Source organism: Rhinolophus sinicus, chromosome 2 (assembly GCF_057876585.1).
Source record: "Rhinolophus sinicus isolate RSI-liver-muscle chromosome 2, RSI-T2T, whole genome shotgun sequence".
Lineage (NCBI taxonomy): Eukaryota > Metazoa > Chordata > Mammalia > Chiroptera > Rhinolophidae > Rhinolophus > Rhinolophus sinicus.
The window spans coordinates 128,751,011-128,773,920 of NC_142502.1; the positions used below are offsets into that span (position 1 = coordinate 128,751,011).

The 22,910-nt window shown below is 43.5% G+C and overlaps 1 protein-coding gene and 1 long non-coding RNA gene across 2 annotated transcripts; one reads left to right on the forward strand and one right to left on the reverse strand.

Moving 5' to 3' along the window:
- Window positions 1-10,208: 10,208 nt before the first annotated feature.
- On the reverse strand, window positions 10,209-11,300 carry TMSB10 (thymosin beta 10). Its single transcript, XM_019756386.3, has 3 exons — window positions 11,157-11,300; window positions 10,769-10,883; window positions 10,209-10,492 (listed from the first exon to the last, which is right to left on the reverse strand). Exons 2-3 carry the CDS (start codon window positions 10,866-10,868, stop codon window positions 10,458-10,460), a joined length of 135 nt encoding a protein of 44 aa, XP_019611945.1. The 5' UTR covers window positions 10,869-10,883; window positions 11,157-11,300; the 3' UTR covers window positions 10,209-10,457.
- A 3-nt stretch (window positions 11,301-11,303) lies between these two features.
- On the forward strand, window positions 11,304-16,448 carry LOC109460714 (uncharacterized). Its single transcript, XR_002139552.3, has 3 exons — window positions 11,304-11,456; window positions 12,711-12,925; window positions 16,173-16,448. It is a non-coding gene; the product is annotated as an uncharacterized LOC109460714 (long non-coding RNA).
- Window positions 16,449-22,910: the final 6,462 nt, after the last annotated feature.

Here is a 22,910-nt window from a genome sequence, read left to right on the forward strand (position 1 = left end):
TACCTGATTGCATCCTGTAGGTCAGGAATTTGGTCAGGTTTAACTGGACAATTCTGCTCCTTGTGGTACCAGTTGAGGTCACTCCATGGTATTCAACTAGAAGGTGGCTTCATCACATACCTGTCCCCTTGGTGGGGAAGCTGGAAGGCTGGGCTCAACTGGGACTACAGGGGGCCTATGGGCTGGAGTGCTAAGCCTGGTAACCTCAGGGGATTGGACTTCTTACATGGCGTATGGATGGGAGCAAGTACTCCAGGGGAATCCAGCAGGAGACGCGGGACCTAGCCTCAGAAGTCGGCCGAATTCTATTGGTTCCAAGCAAGTCACAAGGCCAAATCAGATTATAGGGGCAGGAGCTTGGACTCCACCTCTCACGGGGGAGTGACAAGGACACAGTGAGGAAGAGCAATCCACTGTTGCTGAGAGTTTGAAAAACACAGTTTACCAGCATTTATGGGCAATGTAATCCGCTGGCTTTTTTGTTTTTTTACTTTATGAATGGCATCCTTTTTCTTTATATAGTCTGATTATTGCTGCAATTGATTTATGCTTATTTTGTGATCTAAATAATCTAACCAAACTCTCTTAATAATTCTAACATTCATTTGCTGTGTCTTAATTTAGATAGATTATATTGTCTGTAATAATGACAATTTCTTTCCAATAATAATGTCTTATTTCCTTTTGCTGCCTTATTGTGATTGTTAGGACTTCTAGAACAACATTAAATTGCACTGGGGCCAATTCACCACCTTCTTTCTTTCCTGATTTTAATGGGAATTACTCCAGGGTTTCGCCATTATTTATGTGGGCAGATATTTTTATATTCTATTAAGAAAGAATTCATGTGTTATTAGTTTACCAAAAATTTTAAAAAATCAGCTATAGCTGCTAAAATTCATAAAAAACAAACTTTTGGGCTCATATCAAGATGATGTATATTTTTTATTTTTTATATATATTTTCTCCTTTTACCAATTAATGTGTTGAATTATGACAATACATTTCCTGATATTGAAATATCCTTGCATTCTTGTAATAAGTTGTAATTAGCAGCATTGTAGTAGTAGTATTCTAATACACTTCCCAACTGAATTTGCTGGTATTTTATTTTATTTTATTTTATTTTAAATGGTTTCTGTTTTATTGGTTAGATTCTGACTGATACATGTTAGAATTCTTTTTTTGGGGGGGAGGGGGAAAGGGAACAGGGCTTTTACTGGGGAACAGTGTGTACTTCCAGGACTTTTTTCCAAATCAAGTTGTCCTTTCAATCTTAGTTGTGTAGGGTGCCATTCAGCTTCAAGTTGTTGTCCTTTCAGTCTTAGTTGTGGAGGGTGCAGCTCAGCTCCAGGTCCAGTTGCTGTTGCTAGTTGCAGGGGGCGCAGCCCACCATCCCTTGCGGGAGTCAAACCTGCAACCTTGTGGTTGAGAGGACGCACTCCAACCAACTGAGCCATCCTGGAGGCAGCTCGGCTCAAGGTGCTATGTCCAATCTTAGTTGCAGGGGGCAGAGCCCACCACCCCTTGCGGGACTCCAGGAATTGAACTGGCAACCTTGTGGTTGAGAGCCCACTGGCCCATGTGGGAATCGAACCGGCAGCCTTTGGAGTTAGGAGCATGGGGCTCCAACCGCCTGAGCCACCGAGCCGGCCCCTGCTGGTATTTTATTTAGAACTTTGCAACAATATTCACAGTACATTTTATTTGCGAGATCATTTTGGGTTTGTAAAATGTATTGGTAGGCATATGTCCTTTTCTAGCTACTGAAACAAATTGTGAGGTATTGAAATTATTGTCTTCTTGCAGCTTTGAAAGAAATCATCTGTGAAACCATCTGGACCTGGCACTCTTGTAAGTGGTAACAGTGTACAAGTACGTGTGCATATGTGTGTAATGTTATTGAGAGCATAAAAGTTTATGGATGTTTTAAAAATAGTGAGCTGCCAATAGTAAACAACACTGTTCAATTGTTTATGATTTTCTGGTTTGAACTGTACTTTGTTTGACATTAATACCCTACTCTTACCTTTCTGAAAACTGTTGCAGATGTACCTTTCCTGAAAAACATGATTGAAAATGGTTTTGACCCAGTCTGAGAGTCTTTTACAAGGATTAAAAAACACACAGACTAATTTATATTTATGGTTAAAAAAAAACACCTCTCTAATCTTATTTCTGTCTTCTTGAATTATGCTTTCTTTTTTTTTATTGGGGAAGGGGAATAGGACTTTATTGGGGTACAGTGTGTACTTCCAGGTCTTTTTTCCAAGTCAAGTTGTTGTCCTTTCTGTCTTAGTTGTGGAGGGCGCAGCTCAGCTCCAGGTCCAGTTGCCGTTTTCTAGTTGCAGGGGGCGCAGCCCACCATCCCTTGTGGGAGTCAAACTGGCAACCTTGTGGTTGAGAGGACGCGCTCCAACCAACTGAGCCATCTGGGAGGCAGCTCAGCTCAAGGTGCCGTGTTCAATCTTAGTTGCAGGGGGTGGAACCCACCATCCCTTGTGGGACTCAAGGAGTTGAACCAGCAACCTTGTGGTTGAGAATCCACTGGCTCATGTGGGAATCCAACCGGCAGCCTTCGGAGTTAGGAGCATGGAGCTCTAACTGCCTGAGCCACCGGGCCGACCCCTATGCTTTCTTTTTGAAAAATGCTTCTTTGTTTAGTTCTTTGTTAATCTTCTTTTCTTAAGTGTCATTTTCTTTTTTTTGGTATTATATAGAATTGGACTCAGCGGCATATAACAGAAAACCCTCTGAAACCCAGTGATTTAAATATCATAGAAGCTTATTCCTCTTCCCCATAAAGAAATCTGGAAGTAGGCAACTTAGACCTGGTATAGTGACTGTGAGGTCACATGCTCAGAACAAAATTCCTCCCAGCTCTCTGCACCATCATCTGGCATATAGTTTCTATACTGGCCCTGGGTGGTGGTGGGAGCTGGACTTCTGCATTCTGTGTTCCCTGCTGCTGGCCAGGTCTGGTATGTCATGGACTGGTGCCTGGATCCTGCTGGAATTCAGGTGCCTGTGAGGATGTAATGGAAAATCAATCTCAAATACTGTGACGGTCAATTTCATGTGTTACCTTGGCTAGATTAGGGTGCCCAGTTATTTGGTCAAAAACAATCTAGATGTTGCTGTGGAGGTATTTTGTAGATGTGATTAACATTTATAGTCAGTTGACTTGAAGTAAAGATGACCCTCCATAATATGGGTGGGCCTAATCTAATCAGTCGAAGACCTTAAGAGCAAAAATTGAGGTTTCCTGGAGAAGAAAGAATTCTGCCTGAAGATTGCAACATGGAGGAACTGCCTGAGTTTTCAGCCTGCTAACCTGTTCTATGGATTTTGGACTCGCCACCTCCCACAATCGTGAGTCAATTCCTTAAAATCTCTTTCTACACACACACACACACACACACATACACACACACACACACACACACACAGTGTTTGTCTGCCTGCCTGTCTGTCTGTCTGTCTTTAATGTCAGAACCCTTTCCAAGCCCTGGTTTTTGGCAAAGACATTGGGAATAGGGGTGTGACAACAAAGAATTTAGATCTTCTCCACCAGTTCAAGTCTGGGTGAATACTCCAGGGTTAGACTCAGAGTAACCCACGTAGACCCCAGAGGTTAAGAGGTTAAGATGGGACCTTTATACACCAGTTTAGCTCATGACTGTGGTAGACATTGATGGGTTTGGGTGCTTAATATCCATTTACCCTGTTCTTAATAACAGTCCCTGGTTTTCATTCAGAAATTTACTCCTTCTCCGGAGACTCAACATCTCTGTGAGTCTAGTGAGGCTGACCCACACCTTAACTCTAGGGGTAACACATGACCTAGGTTTAACACATTGTCCTGGCCAATGTGACTGGGTCAGGGATGGGCACGTGACCTCATTCAGGCCAGTGAAAGTTAGGTCCAGGGTTTTGTTTGAACTGGGTGAAGGGAAGTTCTGTCTTTTCTGCAGTTTTTACACCTGGGAGGAATGTATTCTTTGCGCTGCAGCTGCTGTATTGTCACCATGACAGGGAAGGGTCAGCCTGAGCATGAAGAAGCAGAGTTGAGAGATTGGGAGCAAGAAACTAGGTCCCTGGGACATCATTTGACTATCTCCATCAGCCACACCTGCAGCAAAACGCACTCAGGATTTCTCATTTATATGTGTAAATAAATGTTGTTTTTGCTTAAGCCGGGTTGGATAGGAGTTTTTAAAAATCAAAACCCAAAGAATCCTCGTGATACAATTATGCACTTTACTGATTTTTTTTTTTTTTTTTAAGAACAAGCCTGATCAAATCACCTGGCATCTGAGTAGCACGAAAGAAAATAAGGGACAGCATGGCAGGAGATAACATTTGGACAAAATAAGTAACTCAAAGAATAGGTTCTTCACAAGATTGCCACGGGGATACGAAAGTCAGGTTGTGGAATATAATCAATAATGTAAAGATTTTGTAGGGTATCAGATGGACACATCTCATTAGGGAGACCACTTCAGGGCTGGTGTAGATGCCTGATCACTGCACTGTACACCTGGAGCTGAAGCTGAACAATAATGAATGTCAGCTACATATATAAATATATATGTATATATGTGTGTGTATATATATATATATATATATATATATATATATATATATATATATATATAGTTACAAGAAGTGGAGTACAACATTAGGAATAGAGACAGTGGAAATGTAACGGCTGTATGCGATGTCAGAGGGGTAGTAGATTGGGGGAGGGGGTTATCACTTTGTGAGGGGTATAAATGATAAATGTCTAACTATTACGTTGTTCTGTACACCTGAAACTAATAAAAAAGAAAAAGAAAAAAAAGAATAGGTTCTTTTTAGCCACAGATGCCTCAGAGAAAGGTCTTGGGGTTGCACCAGTGCAGGAGTGAGAGTTTTTCTCAGTAGAATTGCCTTCCTAGAGAACAGGATTTCTCCACAATGTAGAAAAAAGTCCTAGCTATGGCTTGGATGCTTGAGAACCTTAAACTGCATTCATGGGGCCAACAGTTTTTCTCTTCTAACCAATAGTCAAGTCATTTTGAGCTTGTTGACATCTGTGAAACATCAATTTAACATTACAGAGATAGACATGCATGCCACGGAAACTCAGAGTAAATGCTGAAAAAAAGCCAGGGCTAAGCCAACGCGACCATTTCTCAGTATTAAGAGCTCAGTGTTCTGAAATTCCCTGGGGAGGTTAAAGGTAAGATTAGTGCCCTTTCCATTTTAAATCAGAATACAGAATTCCATGATCCTGTGTTTTGTCATTAATCTAGGCTACTTGTTCATTTTACCTGTGGGAGATTGAGGTCCAGGAGAATCTCTTTTGTTTATTCTGAGCAACTACCTAGCTTAGGACCTAGAAGATGCTTAATGAATTGTGGTTGAATAAATGGAGAAAGCAATGAATCGATTAATAACTGTAGCTTCTTGGGGCAGGCAGATGGCTCAGTTATTTAGAGTGCGAGCTCTTAACAACAAGGTTGCTGGTTCAATTCCCGCATGGGATGGTGGGCTGTGTCCCTGCAACTAGATTGAAGGAGAGTGACTTGACTTGGAGCTGATGGGTCCTGGAAAAAACACACTATTCCCCAATAAAATTTTTTTAAAAAAAGTGAACCAAAAATGACTATGAAAACAGGGAAAAATAATTGTATAAAAACAATAGGGCCAGCCAAGTGGCTCAGGTGGTTGGAGCTCTGTGCTCCTAAATCTGAAGGCTGCTGGTTTGATTCCCACATGGGCCAGTGGGTTCTCAACCACAAGGTTGCCAGTTCGATTCCTCGAGTCCAGCAAGGGATGGTGGGCTCCGCCCCCTGCAACTAAGATCGAACACAGCACCTTGAGCTGAGCTGCCGCTGAGTTCCCGGATGGCTCAGTTAGTTGGAGTGCATCCTCTCAACCACAATGTCGCTGGTTTGACTCCCAGAAGGGATGTTGGGCTGTGTCCCCTGCAACTAGCAACGGCAACTGGACCTGGAGCTGAGCTGCGCCCTCCACAACTAAGACAGAAAGGACAACAACTTGAAGCTGAATGGCACCCTCCACAACTAAGATTGAAGGGACAACAACTTGACTTGGAAAAAAGTCCTGGAAGTACACACTGTTCCCCAATAAAGTCCTGTTCCCCTTCCCCAATAAAAATCTTAAAAAAAAAAGTAAAGTAACTGTAGCTTCTTTACTTTGGCTGACCCTAACTAGCCTGTCGATTCTGGCCAGCCCAGCTGCTTTTCTCCCACCATGTACTTACGTTCAGACTCCTACTAGTTAGCTCCAGTGTTTTGCAGGACTCTGGTTTTATTTCAAGTTCACCCTATCCTTCCCAGGACTCACTGCCAGAGATACCCACTTTATTGTCTCTGTACAATATGTTGGCCCTAAAATTAATTTGTAATACTTATTTAGAGGCTGTAAAATCTCTCTCCAAAGCAGTACATCCAGTTGGTGTCTGGAGAATCAGATAATTGCTTGGTGTGGAAAACCCACATATTTGGTGACCTGAAGTAGAGACCTGAGTGGAATGACGTAGTAAAGGAGAAACAGAAGCTCTTTTCCTGCACATCTGAGCAGTGTAGTAAGGATGGAGAGGAGAAACACAGGCATGTACCTAATCAGCGAAAACGACTGGAGACGGTGAGGGAAGGCTGGGAACTGAAGCACCTGACACTAAGGAGAGGAGGTGTCTGCCTAAGGGTGGGAGAGCATCTGGGAGATTGGGCCGTTTTGGGAAGAGAGGCTGGGCCATCCTCCCCTCATCTATGTGATCCCTGAGATGTCCTCTGTCTGTTTTCCCTTGAGCAGCATGTGGTCCATACCAGGGCCTCGGCACGTGCTTATTGAATAGGAGGTACAGTGTGGGTAGGGGGCCCCTCTGTGGTCCTGTGCCCTCTGGTCCACTCTAAGAAAGACTGCAAAGTCCCAAGCCCTGAGCCCTATTCACAACAGAGGCCTAATTGTTAAAGGTTGTCTTAGGAATGAAATAAGAAAACAAAAATTCAGATGTATTTGAAAAGAAATGTTACAATTTTATTTTAGTTTCAGAGAAAACCTCAGTCATTTTGTGATTGGATTAATTGGTTCTTGGATTCTTAGATAAGAGGAAAAGAGCATAAATCAGCAATTCAGTACAACTCTCTTCCAAGGGTGTCAGTATTCCCAGGTGGCAAGGAATAGAAATGGTGGGATAAGCAAGGGAGGAAAAGCATGCTTGGTCTTCTGGGCCTATCTTCTGGGGGTTTTGATGTCAGGCCGAGATGTCTAGGTGTGCACACCTGCGTGTAGCTCCAGAGCTGGGGTGGGTTGGGGAAGAACCGCCTTACTTTATAAACCACTGTAGCGTGGTAAGATTTTTGAAATGATAACACACCAGCCCAGCCTATCCACATCCCCTTTCCGAGCTTGTCCTGGCCCCATCCAATTGGCTCTTTGTCTTACAGTGGAAAAGTGAAAGTGCCCTTAAGTGTCCTCCAAGCCTAGGACCTAGACTTGTGTCTTCTTAAAGTCTTAGGAAGAACAAGGTCCTCATCAGCACCCATGACCTCACAATAGAGAGGATTTCCTGGGGTGGGGGTGAGAAAGTCATGGGAATCTTCTGAGGGTACAGGGGTCCCAGAAGATAGGACTCTGGAGCTGCTCTCTGGGGTGAGTCCACTGGGGTTGAGAATCTGAGGGAACAGGGCCTGGGATTTGCATCCCAGATGGAGTGCTGGAGAGGAGGCTGGGTCTAGAAGACGCCTTGGGTGTGGTATGCCCAGGCAGGGCACTGTGGGACCATGAGGGGTGCCTATGAAGTGCCTTGGGGTGAGGGAGGAGGGGGAAGGAAGACCCCTCAGCAACCAACCTTGCGACAGTTTCCAGGACTTCAGGGCTGCCTCCTCCATCTCCTGCCCTCTCACATTTCATCTCCTACTCCTTGCTAACTCCACTCCAGCTTTTTGTTCTTCCTCAGAGGCTTCCAGCACATTCTTACCTCAAGGCCTTGCACCTCTCCCCTCTGCCTCCTGGTGTCCATGTTCTCTTTCTTATATTCTTTATTCTTCAGGTCTTTGCTTCAAGGCCCCCTTCTCCCAGGCCCTACTTGTCCATCAGATTGAAAACTGCAGTGGGACTTCCAATCCTTCCCCTACGCCAACACACTTAGCTTGTAATTGAAAGAGCAAACTGCTCACAACAGCCAGTTTAAGTTGAGAGACAAGGAGTTGGGGTAAGGAAAGTGATTTTACTTGGAAAGCCAGTAAGCTGAGAAGATGGTGGACTAACATCCTAAAGAACCACCTTGAGAGAGGTCAGAATTCAGGCTTCTTTTATGTCAGGGGAAGGGGGAAAATGGGAGGGGACTGAGGTCAGGTGATTGATGACTGCACACATCTGGACGCCAGCAAAGGTCCAAGGGGTTATGGTGACACTTCTCTTTTGGTTAACCAACTCCAACTCCGCTTGCCGTGGTCCCAGTCATGAGGTTCCCATAAATCTTTTGATAAACAATCATTATTTTTGTACATACCTTCTTTATCTCCGTGGGGAGGTAATTTTGAGCAGGGAGGTTGTTTCAGTAATTCCTAGGCTACAGGTTAGATTCCTTAGTGATTAGCATTCCTATGTGCAGGACTAAGGAGAAGTTGCTGACATGTTCTGGGAACTGGGCAGGCTTGAGCGAGATGGAGTCAGAGAGACTGATTATTTTATTACAAGCCCCCTACTCAGCTTTATCTTCCTCCAAAGCCCTGCTCATCAACATACTGTTACTGTTTGAAGAGAGTAGTGATTTCTTCTGTTTCCTTTTAACCTCTCAACAATAGATCCCAACCAGGTCACTTATAAATATGCTTCAAGTAGTGAAATTTCATCAAAACATTTGACACAACAGATGTCCCAAACATTGGGCTATAGGATCTCCCAAAGCACACCCTTGGCCCCAAATTCTGGCCCCACTACTCACTGTGATTTTAGCGAATCTCTAGTCTCTTTGAACCTTAGTTTCTCCGTCTGTAAAATGGGGTAACAGCCATACTGACTTAATAGTTTGAGAATTAAAGCTCCTCGCAGTGCCTGGCTCATAGCAGACACTCAGTAAAGGTTAGTGTCCCTTCTGGGCAACCTCCCTTTCTGATTTCTTCTCCCCAGGCCCATCATTTACCCTCCACAGCACAGCTCTCACTCCTTTATGCAAAACAAGGCAGTGGCTGCCTCAGGCTCAGTGTCCCCAGGCCCCGGTCTGCTGTGGCTGCGTCTCACCCACTGAATTTTAGGTAGCTGTGGACAGGGACTGCACCTCATTCCAATTACCTTCGCCCAGTGTCCAGCCCCTTATGGTCAGACAAAAATCTGTGACAAATCACTGTCTGCTTCTCCATCCTTAGAAGAAACCCCACCCCTGGAATCACAAGCCTGTTTCTTCTGCTCCAGTATGCCCTGCAATCTCAAGCACTCCCCTTCCCCTAGGCTAGGCCCCTCTGGGCCTGTCCCCCCTCTGCTCTGTGGGTCCAGAGGGTGTGACCCTGTGGGGCTCAGCTGAGGGAAGGGCCCGCCCTCCCTCCATACTCCCACTCTTCCGGCTGATGACAGCACAGGAGGTGGCTCAGCCCCGCACTTCCTCTAATGGCTGGCTAACGCTTTTGTGGAAGGTTCTAAGCTAGGGTTAAAGCTAGGTTGTGGCCACAACTCTTTCACTTTCAGATGTTCGTTACTCTAGTTCTGATGTTCCTCTGGATCCCGTCTTTGTTTTTGTTTTAATGCCTCCTCTTTAAAGTCCAAGAGAAAGCCTTTTGGAGACTGTGACCTCGCCCAATTCCTCCATTCCAGATTTAGTCTGTTCCCCCTTTTTTCTCAGACTTTAAATCACTGTACTCTCCTGGTGTGAATCAGAGCTTTGAGGCCAGAAACAGGACTATAAAAGCTTATCAAATATAAACCCTGCCCTGCTCTTCTGAAAAAGCATTTTTCAAAACAGCTTCCAAGAATGACAAAATGGGGTTTAATTTTACATGGATTGCATCGGAAGAGCTAAGCAGCTAATATTCATGAAATCTTATGAAGAAGCAGGTAAAAATTAAAAACGGTCCTGCCAAGCCAGCCCATCTGTGACTCCCTCCCCGCCCTGCGGCAGGAACTCTGACTCTGGCGCCTGGGGCTTTGCTGCAGTTGCACTACCCACGCATACCCAACTAAGACTCAGACCACGCCAGCCATGCCACGAGGTGTGTTTTATTTTCATTAATCATACAAATAATTTTCTACAATATCCCAGGGCAGTCCGGAGAATTTGGCAGTCCGATTGGGGGGGGGGTCCCCTCAGAGACCCACAAGCCGATGGCATGGGCGCGGAGTGCCTGGGTTCACAGTGCAGCTTGTCGCTCGTGTCCATCTTGCAGGTGGCTCCTTCTCCACATCACGACTGGAGTCTCCAAGATGACGGGGGTGGGGAGTCCTCCAGGTTCTTAAGAAATTTCACTCCGCTTCTCCTGCTCAATGGCTGGTGGAAAGCAGTAAGCGGGCATTGGGGGGTGAGAGAGAACACCCTGCAAGCCCCCAAACCGATCGACTTACAAACCTCGAGTGGGCGAGGAGCCACGAGGTCTGGGGATTAAGAAAGAGGATTGGGGCTGGGGAGACAGGCGCTTTGTGTAACAGAAACGGGGCCCGGGACCGCCCAGGGAGTAGGCATCCGCAGGGTGGGGTGGGGAGCAGGGTGGGGTGGGGAGCTGGGCTGCGGCCCGTGGGCCCGAGGTGGGGGTGGGGGGGCACTCACTCTCTTTGGTCGGCAGGGTGTTCTTCTCCTGCGTCTCCGTCTTCTTCAGTTTGGCCTTATCGAAGCTGGCGATTTCCCCCATGTCGGGCTTGTCTGCCATTTTCTTAAAACAATCCTAGTGGGCAAACCGAGGCGATTGGCCGGGGCCGGCGTACCCCTTTCCGCTCCCCGCCCGCGCCTCCGGACGTGGCGCTTCTGCCGGGCGTTCCCAGCAACCTCGAGGCCCAGGACCCGGGCGTGTCCCGCACCCTCTCTGCAGCCCCAGGGGGTGTCCGCCCGCCGGGCGTCCCGTCGGGGTCCGAGAAGGGCGCCCGGGCGGCGGCGCGCTGGCCCGGGGCCCCGCTCCGACCCCACCCCGAGGGGCCTCCCCACCCAGCGCAGTGCTCACCCTGGTCTTCGCTTCGAGCCGAGATTTCTGGTTACCGCTCCCGTCGCTGCAGCAAGAGACAAAAGAGCGGTGCCCGCCCCTCACCTTATATACATCGCGCCCCGCCCCGCCCCTCGCTCGCCGCAGCGGGGGCGGTGCCGGCAGCCGGGGCGGGCGCTGCGCGCTAGCGGCCCGCTTCCCGCCGCGCCCTCCGCCCGCTGCGGGCCGGGCTGGGTGCGGCTCTTCCCGCGCCCGCGGCTATTGCGCGCCGTATCCCCAGTTCGTGGTGCACCCGGCGTGGAGACCGCGAGCGCCGCCAGGGTGGGTGCTGAGCCCTCGGTTTTCTTTTGGGGCTGTACTGCCTTCTCCGGGAATTTGCTGCCTACCCGCAGAACGGGCGTGGGTTTGGGGTGGGCTAACGTGTGTGTGTGTGTGTGTGTGTGTGTGTGTGTGTGTGTGTAGTTGTGGGTGGGCTAACGGGTGTGTGTGTGTGTGTAGTTGTGGGTGGGCTAACGTGTGTGTGTGTGTGTGTGTGTGTGTGTGTGTGTGGTTGTGGGTGTGCGGGCGTGCACGCGCGCTCTGCAACGGTCCCTGCTTGCAGGAGACACCCCTGTTCAGCCCCAGGCCTTTTGCCTTTGCCCCACCAGAACCCCTTTCCGCCCTTTTCCTTTCTTTCTGGAGGCTGAGCCGTTGCGTGGTCTCGCATCAAAAGAATCCAAACAGGGGGTCCCAGAGGTAGAGACTTGGGGTGGAGGAGCAGATAGCCTTCCATTGCTCTTTGCTCATCTTGGGGATCAGTTGCCCTCTCGTCGTCGTCTCCCAACCCAGAGCTGGGCAGCTGCTGCCGGAGTCGTGGCGGGTGCTCCTTCGTGCTTGTTGCACGAACTGCCTGAACGGCGGTGGCAGGAGCAGGCAGTCCTGAGAGGGCTCTCCGGTGGTGTTTCTTCTCTCAGGGTTCCTAGGAATGCTGTGTCCGAGGGTGCAGTTTTCCTCCTTGAAGTTAACCTTGAAGATAACCCTACAAACCTAGTTTTCCTTATTAACCCATTATAGGAGTCGTATAATTATTCAGATCTTTCTTAGAAAATTTGTATTTTCAGCCTGTGCAACATCTTTAGATAATAAGTTCCATAAATTAACCCAGGGGGTGAAGCTAGTCACCTTTTTTCAAGTGTCAAGGAGTTTTACCAAGCTCTTTTAAAGTGGCACTTGGTGGAAACATCCTCAATTCTGTGTGGTCCTTTCCTGATTTTATTTGTTTTTCTCACATTTCCTCAGTGTGTTTGGAGCAGAAGGAAATAAATTTAGGCTTATGAGTTTGCTATACCAAACTTCTTGTGTGACTTGGGGCAAGTCTTTTCCTGCAGCCCAGTTTCTTCATCTGTAAAACAGCTTTGGTATAATAAATGAAATAAAGAACAGGCATCAAGTGGAAGCATAGTATGGCAGCTTTGTTAGAAGGCCACACTCACATTTTATTGGTGTATCAGTCAACTATTGCCACAACATGCTATGTAACAAACTACCACAAAACTCAGCTTAAAAGAACATTTATTCTCACTCGTTTATCTGCAGGTCAGATGCTGCTAGGTTGGGCTAGGCTGGGCATGGCTCCTACCTAGCTGCTGGTTGGATCCAGTTTTGCTCCTCAGCAAACTGTCTCTCAGGATGCCTCCATGCTCTGAGAAAACCAAGCTCCGACAAGGGAAGGCCACTTGTAGGCATTCCAGCCACAGCCTCAGCTGAGGTCTGAACCTACAGCCAGCATCAACCACTAAACTTGCAAGCAGGTGAGTCTTTGAAGCTTCAAACTGCCCCAGCTAATGCTGAGTGGAGCAGACACAGCTGTCCCTGGCCAAATGGTAGATTCATGAGCAAAATAAAAGTAGTTGATTTAAGTCACTAAGTTTTGGGATGTTTTGTTACGCAGCAACACATAACTAGAACACCATGAGGTGAAAAAATCATAACTTAGTGGTGCCAGGGTCTCAGGTCCCAGTTGAGGATTTTTCCTACATATCTTCCATAATACACATACAAGGTTGGACAATTAAGTTCACAAACTCATCCTAGAAAAAGTGCTACATACCTCATTGCTGAATATCATTACGGTCACCTTCAAAGTACTCCCCTTGCGAAGCTGTACACTGACCCAGCACCTAGTCCACCCTTCAAAGCAATTTTGGAACTCTTTTTCTGGAATGGTCATCAGAGCTGTCATTGTATTACCCTTGATGTCCTGAATGTCATAAAAATGTCTTCCTTTTAATATTTCCTTTATCTTTGGGTAAAGAAAGAAGTCACTGGGGGCCAGATCAGGAGATTAGGGAGGATGTTCCAATACAGTTATTTGTTTACTGGCTAAAAACTCCCTCGCAGACAGTGATGTGTGAGTTGGTGCATTGTCATGATGCAAGAGCCATGAATTGTGAAAAAGTTCAGGTTGTCTAACTTTTTCACGCAGCCTTTTCAGCACTTCCAAATAGTAAACTTGGTTAACTGTCCAGTTAGTACAATTTCATAATGAATAATCCCTCTGATATAAAAAAAGTTTAGCAACATTATTGCAACAAGTTCACGAACTTAATTGTCAGATCTCATATACTCATTCAATAAATGAGTTTATCGAATGCCCATGAAATATCTGGCAGTGTTCTGGATGTTGTAGATAGACAGATGACGAGACTCTTAAGTTACAAGTCTAGTGCCGTAAACGAATGACTTCAAATCAGTTAACAATCACGTGCTTATGCCTTGTATTCACTTATGACTTGGGTGTCATTTATGAGTATGTCTGAAAACATTTCAGCCTGCTTCTTGGAACGTGTATACTGTTCACAGATGGTATAGAGAAAGCTGAGCCACTCAACTCCAATCACACTTCCATCTTCTTTGTTGAGAAAGATGCTCTGGAAAATGTAGAGCTGTTAAGAGGGACCTAAGGGATTTTCTGTGACTGTCAACCTGGGGGTGGAGGATCCTTTGGCAATTGCCAAGGGAATCCAACCCTCAGGCCTGTTCAATTTGACTTTTTTTTTCAGGGACTTGAATGGGGATGTAGATAGAATGCTGATAATATTAGGAAGGATGCAACTCTAAATGCTAAAGCAAGCTTGATTCAGTAGAGAAATGGACAAAATATGATGAGATGAATCTGCTGGGGACAGATGTGAAGCTCTTGGCCTGGCCATAAACCCTCCAAGGACAGGGAGACATGATCACCATGCTTAACTCTCGTGGCAGTGAGATTTGTGGCTCTATGATGAGGAAGGAAGAGTTCCGTCCAGATTTCCTTTGACTCGAAGGAAGACATTCACTGTTGCTTCAGGGCCTTTGCCCTTGCTGAGATGCTCATGTGAGAGGTCCTGCTTAGTCTAGACATTCACATTGTGCACCTTTTTATTTCATTTAGAAAGCTGCTTAAGTCTCATCTCAGAGAACCCTCCTTGGCCACTCATATAGAACAACACCCCTGTCGTTCTCTAAACCTTTATCTTGTTTCATTTCTCTTCATAGAATCCATCTCTACCAAACATGTTATATATTCATTACTTTGTTTATTGTCTGTCTCCCACAGTAGGAAATGGGAGACCAGTGCTGTCTCGTTTACCACTGTATCCCCAGTACCAAAGGCAATCCATGAAATATAGCAGTAAGTGCTCAATCAATATTGTTTGTACAAATGCATAAAATTCCTAATCAAAATGGAATAAGCTACTTTGTGGTGGGTGATGAGTTCCTCATTAGAGACATTCACTGAGTAGTGGATAGCCAAATATGTGGACTGTTATAGAGATAGTTCAGGCCTTGGGCCAGAGTAGGCTCACAAGTGAACAAAACGGCCTCTCCCTAGATGACTTCCCTGGTCCTTTTGCTCTCATTCCAGTTGTGAAACAGACTCCTTTTGTGTGCCAGTTTTGCCAGCCTGAAAATAGCTGTGTGACTCTCATACAAAGGAGCTTCAGGAAGCAAAGAAATCAGGATGTGACCTCTGCATTTTCCGTGCCATCAAAATGCTATTTCTCTTTGTAGGTCATGGAATTTAAGGACTTGTCCAAGATAAAATTACGAAGAAAGTAAAGTGGGCCTTTGAGGTTCAGCGTCAGTAATGATTGTTCTCTGTGGATGTGTGGATGAACCCTTAAATAAACCTTGGTGGTTGCTTAGGTTGCCCAAGTGGCTACCAGCCGCATTGTGAGTGAGGATATTATTGTTTCAGTTTTCATCTCTGGTGCTAGAATAGGAATAATGACGACAACTAACATTACTGAGCAGTTGCTATGTTCCAGGCCCTGTGTTAAGGAATTTGCGTGTTATTATCTCACTTCATCCTCTCCAAAATAGTGTGAAATGGTGCTATTTTTTTATCATCTCTGATTTATAGCGTAGGATCTGAGGCTTGGTCAAGGTTACTCAGCTGGCAATTGGCATTGCTGGAACTTGAATCCAGGTCTAGCTGATTCCAAACCCTGAGCTCATAACCGCTGCACCATCCTTGCCTAGATCTTGCATCAGGGTTTGAGAACTGGCGACTGGATTCAGCTGGCATAATTTGTTTTGTTTGGCCACATTAAATTTAACAAAAAACTTCAGCCAATATGCAGACATCGGAAGATTTCCAAATCAAAGCTCTAGAACACTGGGTCTGTATTTGCTCATGGCAGCCATGATTAGCTGCTGCCCCCTTGAAACGGGATATGTCTTCTTCACGTTACTGGATTCTCCACCACTCCCTGGTGTCTTCCCAGCATGGAGACCAGTGTCAGTTGCCATTTATCATGTATGCACTGATGTATATTTAAACTAGAGAAGTATTTCTTGTTCACAGGTCTCTATCTGTGGATGTCAGTCTTCAAGATCGCCCCCAATGATCCCTGCCTCCTGTTCCCACATGTGTGTAGTCACCTCTTCTATTGTACAAGGGTAGTCTGTGTGACCATTGGCATATGGCAGAGGAAATAGTATGTCATTTCTGAGATTAAGTTACAAGAGACTAATTTCCATTTTGGTGCCTGGCTTTCTCTCTCTTTTTCTTAGATCTCTTGTTCTGGGGGATGCCAGCTGCCATGGGAACAGTTCTACGGAGAGGCCCATGTGGTGAGGAGGTCAAGTCTCTGGCCAATACAGCCAGTGAGGAGCTGAGCTTATCAACAGGTGAGCTCATCCGTGGATCCTCTGCCCCATTTGAGTCTTCAGATGGCTGCAGCTCTGGCTGACAGTTCCACTGCAATCTCCTGAGAGACCTTGCGCCAGAACCCCCTAAGCTAAGTTGTTCCCAGAAACTGAGATAATAAATACTTGTTGTTTTATGTTGCTAAGGTTTGGAGTCATTTGTTACTCAGCAGTAGATAAACGAGTTCACTATCAAAAGTGGGAAAAATGGCTGGATCAAGGTTACCATATGATTCAAAAAAATTAAGAAAGAGCATGTTCATTTGTGGAAGTAAAGAATATTTACATCATTTTGAAACCTGCCATGGTAAGAGCTATGAAGGGCATATGGGAAAGATGAGTGATGACAATCTTAACATTTTCGCTGCAACGTTCGTCTACAGTCGAATGATATTTCCATGCCACTGACAGCGGCTTTCAACTTTACCCCGCAAGCTCAGTGTTCCGGAAAGGAAGTGTAGGAAAGCAAATGTACATTTTTCTATATTTTTGTGTTTTTCAAGAATGAATAACAATAGGAAATTTTTATACTTTAAAGTAATTATTTATTTTAATAAAATGTAGCACCTTAACTGTATTTATTTAAAAATATAAATACTATAATTATTTTCTGTGGATTTTTGACACATTTTGGAGAACAAACTTGAAATCAATTAATGCAGTGAAAGGTTAATGAACCAGACCTGTTTTACTTCTTCACACTGTCTACCTTGCTCTTCTAGGTCTGAGTTTTCCAAGCTTGCTATAAAGTAGTGGTTTTCAAATTGTTTTTGACCTTGATGACCATTCCTTCCCGTACCCCTCCACCAAAGAAGTACATTAAAAATACATTTCACATTGTGACTCAGTGCTCAAATGGACATACATAAATGAAACAAAAGTTTCACCAGAACAATACTCTCTTACTGTGAGTGGTGCACTCTAACCTTCTTTGTTCTATTCCTTATCATTTTAAAACCTCTTTATTTTGAAATATAGATTCAAAAGAAGTTGCAAAGAAAGTACACTGAGGTACCCTGTGTACTCAGTGGTGACATTGTACATAACTATAATGCAGTATCCAAATCAGGAAAATGTATCCAATGTCAGGAAACTGACATTGGTGCAATCTATAAACCATTTCCAGATTTCACCAATTATTATGTGCACTTGTGTGCATGTATGTATAGTGTGTATGTATGTATGTGCATGTGTGCATGTATGTATAGTTCTATGCAATTTTATCACATGTATAAAGTTGTGCAACCACCACAATCCAGATACAGACCTACCCTATCACCACAAAGGGAATTCCTTTAGAGACTCACCTACCCAGAACCCCTGGCAACCACTATTCTGTTCTCCATCTCTAAAATTTTGTCTAAAATTAGCTTTTCCCGTTCAGCATAATACTCTTGAGATCCATTCAAGTTGTTGAGTGTACCAGTAGTTCATTCAGTTTTATTTCTGAATATTTCCATGGTATGAATATACCACCTATTGAAGGTCATTTGGACTATTTTTGGCTTTTAGCTATTAAAAATAATGCAGCTGTGAACATTTTTGTACATTTTTTTTTCTGTTTGTACACATAACTTTTCATTTCTCTGGGATAAATGTCCAGGGGAGTGATTGCTGGGTCATATGGTAAGTGTATGTTTGTTTTATAAGTAATTGCCAAACAGTTTTTCAGAGTGGCTGTATATTTTATATTCCCACCTGCAGTGTGTAAGATTTCCAGTTTCTTAGCATCCTCACCAGTATTTGGTATTGTCACTATCTTTAATTTTAGCTGTTCTAATAGATGTAGAGTCATATTTCATCAAGGTTTTAATTTCATTTCCCTATGGCTAGTGGTGTTGAGCTATTCCTTTCCATTTTATTATTTTGTTAAAAATATTGATTGTGACCTGCCAATTTGTTTATATGAGCCACTAATTGGTTGTGACCAACAGTGTAAACACTGCTGTAATGGGGCATTTCAATCAGTGCCTTAGCATCTGTTATTCAGAAATCATCCCGTTAACTCCTAAATTCTCCTTTTACCTCCACCAGACAGATGTTTCTGAAATTTTTATGTAACCCAGATGTCCTCTGGAATCTGACAAAGATCTAGATGAGAATGATTACAGCTCCTATTTGATGCACTCCCATGATCATGGTTACTCTGAATTTTCAGAAATATTCTGTTCTTATGGTTACTTCTGGTTTCTCTGAATTGTTGTGTCTCCATATTGATGCTTACCAAACGAGGTAAATCCTTGGTCTTGACTCTCTTCTTCAAAGCAACTTAAGATTGGTGTGTTTGTAGCACAGCTTTTACTAAAGGTTTGTGAGTTAGGAGGAGTAAATCTATATTTTTAATGACACATCTTTGGACCTAAAATCCCTTTTTGTGCCTTGGGTGATCTACCCTTTGTGGTTCTCCTAGGTAGCCCCAAACCCATACTGTCTCACTATCTCTTTTCCTTTTCTGATTCACTCCTTCCTCTCTTCATTCATCCCTCTGAGAAATACCAACTTCCTTCTTTCTCTCCAGCAGAACAATGTACTTCTTTTTTGCTACCCTGGTTCTTGCTGAAAGGAGGTTGACAGGCCTCCTTTTCTACCATACGTAGCTGATGGAGCTCTTTCCCCAAAGATAATTCGCTTCCTCAGTGGAGTTTTTGTGTTAGCTACTACTACTTGTGTCTTTTGACAGAATAGTCTGTCTTCTGTGTTTTTCTTTCATATCAATGTTAAGAAGTACATTTTTCCCAAATGAATAGCATTCTTCCCTCCCTGCTTGTGTCTACTTCAATGGAAAGCCTGGAGGTCTTAGGTTTCCTGCCCCTGATGTATATGTGAAGTCTGCTCCCTGAACCGTGCTTGCCAATGGGCTTCAGTCGTATATTTTGTACCCCAGTTGTCTTAGTCTGTTCGGGCTGCTATAACAGAATGTTATAGATTGAGGGACTTATAAACAGAAACATATCTCTCAGGGTTCCAGAGGCTGGGAAGTCCAAGATAAGGTGCAGACAGATTCAGTGTCTGGTGAGGACCTGCTTCCTGGTTCTTAGATGACTATCTTCTCACTGCATTCTCACATGGTGGAAGGCCTAGGGAGCTCTCTGGGGTCTCTTTTATAGGGCATCAATCTCATTCAGGAGGGCTCCACCCTTATGACCTAATCACCTCCAAAAGGCACATCACTTTCAGGGTCAGGATTTCAGCACATGAATTTTGGGGGACACAAACATTCAGTCTATAGCACTAGTGCTCTAAATTGATAAAATTATTGGAAAAGTTGCTCAGATACAAGGTGTGTCTACCTAAGAACAAATAAGGCTTTATTTCTAGGGTTGCAGTGTCAATCTCTGTGGCATGCTATTAGCCAATGAAGGGGTGGGGGGCATACCTGGGATTAGGAAATGAAGAATAAAAGGACTCTGGGGAAAATGAGGACATGTATTTGTCCTTTATTCCTCCACCAAGATTTTTCTGAGTGCCTATGCTATGCCCTGCTCGTGATACAGAGATGAATAAGCTGAGGGTCCTGTTCCGAAGGCTCACACAGTCGAGGGGGGTCCACAGACCTGAAAAATCAACCTACGATAGTGACCAAATGAAATAAAAGCAATGAGAGAGTAAAGACCACAGAAATCATGGAGTGGGGGTGAACCATTTCTGTTGGGCTCTGTCAGGTTTCCTAGCCCACAGCAATTGTGAATCTTATGCATGATTGTCGTTTTAAGCCACTGAGATTTTTTCAGGGTGATTTGTTATGCAGAGTAACTGGAACATACAGTGTAAAATCTCTCACCTACCTCCAAGCCCCAGATCTCCCATTTCCCTTCCTGGAAGCGATCACTAGTGCCAATTTCTTGTGTTTTCTTTCAAGTATATGTGCTTGAAAGCATATATGGTATGCAAGCATGTATGGATATACACATTTTTTAAAATTTATTTTTATAAGTGATAGTGTATGAATACACACTGCACTGTACTTTTTTCTTAGTACATCTTGGAGATTGTATCATATCAGTGCAAATAATGAACATAATAATACTGATAGCTAAATTTATATACAACCGTGTTTCCTCGAAAATAAGACCTAGCCGGACAATCAGCTCTAATGTGTCTTTTGGAGCAAAAATGAATATAAGACCCGGTCTTATTTTACTATAATATAAGATCAGGTATAATATAATATAATATAATACCAGATATAATATAATATAGTATAATACTGGGTCTAATATAATACAATATAATATAATACCTGGTCTTAGATTAATTTTTGCTCCAAAAGATGCATTAGAGCTGATTGTCCGGTTAGGTCTTATTTTCAGGGAAATACGGAATTACTTTGTATCCATTACAGTTCTAAGCACTTTAGATGTATTGACTCTAATCGCACAACAATCCTATCAACAAAGTACTAGTACTTCCCTCTTTACAGATGAAGAAACTGAGACACAGAGAGGTTAAATAACTTACGGTCACACATCTAGTAGGTAGAGACAGGATTTGAATCCTAGCCATTTAGCTCCAAGTCCACCATGTTTTCTTTTTCTTCTTAAAGGCTGCATGTGATTCTATTATACAGATGTAACACATGTTATTTAATCAATACCATATTGATCTACATTGATATTGTTTTCAGCAGTTTGCTATCACAGACTACTCCCCCTAATGTTTGCAGGGCCCAGGACAAGAGTGCAAATGGAGATTCACATAGTGCATGTCTAAATATTTAAGTTATAAAGCTAGCGAGCATAGTGTTAAATGAAATACATTCTAACCTTCTGCATAACAGATACAATTTCATAACACATTTAAAAAATGTGAAAAGAGATAGTTTTTGTATGAGCAAAAGTGGGCAAAATATCACAGATGACTGAATTTTGTAAGTATTCTGCAGCTCTGGGTGTTCTATTGATGGGTTGGGAATGTTTGAAAGAACGATAAAGACATACGTGATTCATAAATTATTGGAAATGTATTCCACAATTTTTTTTTTTTGCTTTCACTTAAGCATAATTACTAAGTGTGTTGTTATCAATATTTTCACATAACTTCTGTTCTATAGATAGTAATGATCTAAACAATTAAAAAATAAAGTGTAATTGTGTTTAAAGTGTACAGAATTTGATTATATGGTTGATTTTTGTTATTTAGGGTAGTTATGTTCTATAAAGTCCCACCAATGCTGAATTAAATGCTAAACCATTGTTCCTAGGGGAAATACAAAATTAGGTTCCTGTGAGCCTCTGGTCACAACCTTTTCTTCAGCTGATCAATACATAGCCTTGTTCTATGTGTGTTTCTATTGAAAATTGAAAGGCACCTTACTTAGCATATATTGTTGGTTCATTAACACTGAAATCATACAACCAACATTATAAAACGCCTGAACAAAGCTTATCTAACAAATGCATTTTCTCTGTAAGGCACATCACAGTCTTTTTGCACTTAGGAACTCTAAATAGCATTTTTCACTGCGCTTGGGGCCATTTTAAACAGTGAAATCACCGATAAAAGTGAGAAAAACAGGGTATGAAACAGACCGCAAAAGGACGCTTGTTTGCAGCATGAGATCTGAAATGGAAGGTGGAACACTGCGTTGTTTGGCCTCAGCTGGGAATGTGGTTGGGACTCAAATGTTTTGGCACTTTGTGCACGTCCTCAAATGACCACAAAATCCCTGTGACTATTGATTATGGGGTTACAAGTAAATTTCAGTAAGTAGGCAAATTCTCAACTATGGCATCTATGAATAACGGGGATCAACGATATTTTCATAAAAAATGTGAATTCAATGATGTAAAACACAAAACTTAAAATAGATTTCACGTTTTGAAAAAAATTTTCTTCTAAAATATTAACATTATTATTCTAAAGCAAAATATAAATGTTAGTGAATTTCAAAAGTGTAAACCCCCATTATTTAAAAACAAAGTATTTAAACGTTTTGTAGATGTGATTAAATTCAATGAATGATTTTAGAAAAATTAAACTCTTTGCAGTTCTCGCATTCAATGTCTATCTCATGGCCAATGTAAATAATCTGTATTTTGCTTCATTTGTGTTATGTTTAGACTGACATGCACACAAATTAAAGAATAATATGAGCTATTTATGATTGCAAAATAGTCCTCAGCTGTCCTATACAACTGTTGGGCATACTGTGTTGATCTATAAGTATTAATAATTCCTGTAGCTACAGGAATTCCTGCGCTAATTTTTGGAGGTACAGACTGCAATGGAAAAAGGAGCAAGAACTTGGCCACCTGGTACTACTGGGGATCCTGGTTATGCAAGAATCTATGGGAGAACAGGTACAGAAGTACAAGTACAGAGGTGCTTAGGTAAGTGCTTTGTCCCTCCAACTACCCCTAAACACCGAAGCATGTAATTGTTGATGCTGGCAGTGGTACAGCCCACAGACCTCTCTGTCACTGAGGTGCAGTCACCCCTTGCACCCCTTGCTTCCAGCATATAGAGCCGAGGAAGCCTGTGCCCTGGGCCTGCATGGTATTTGTATATGGAGGGAAGTCCTCTAACATGCCAGTCTCTCTTGCCTGGGTCTATGGAAAGGACCACTATAAACATTGCTGCAAATGAATTAAAACAAACAAAACC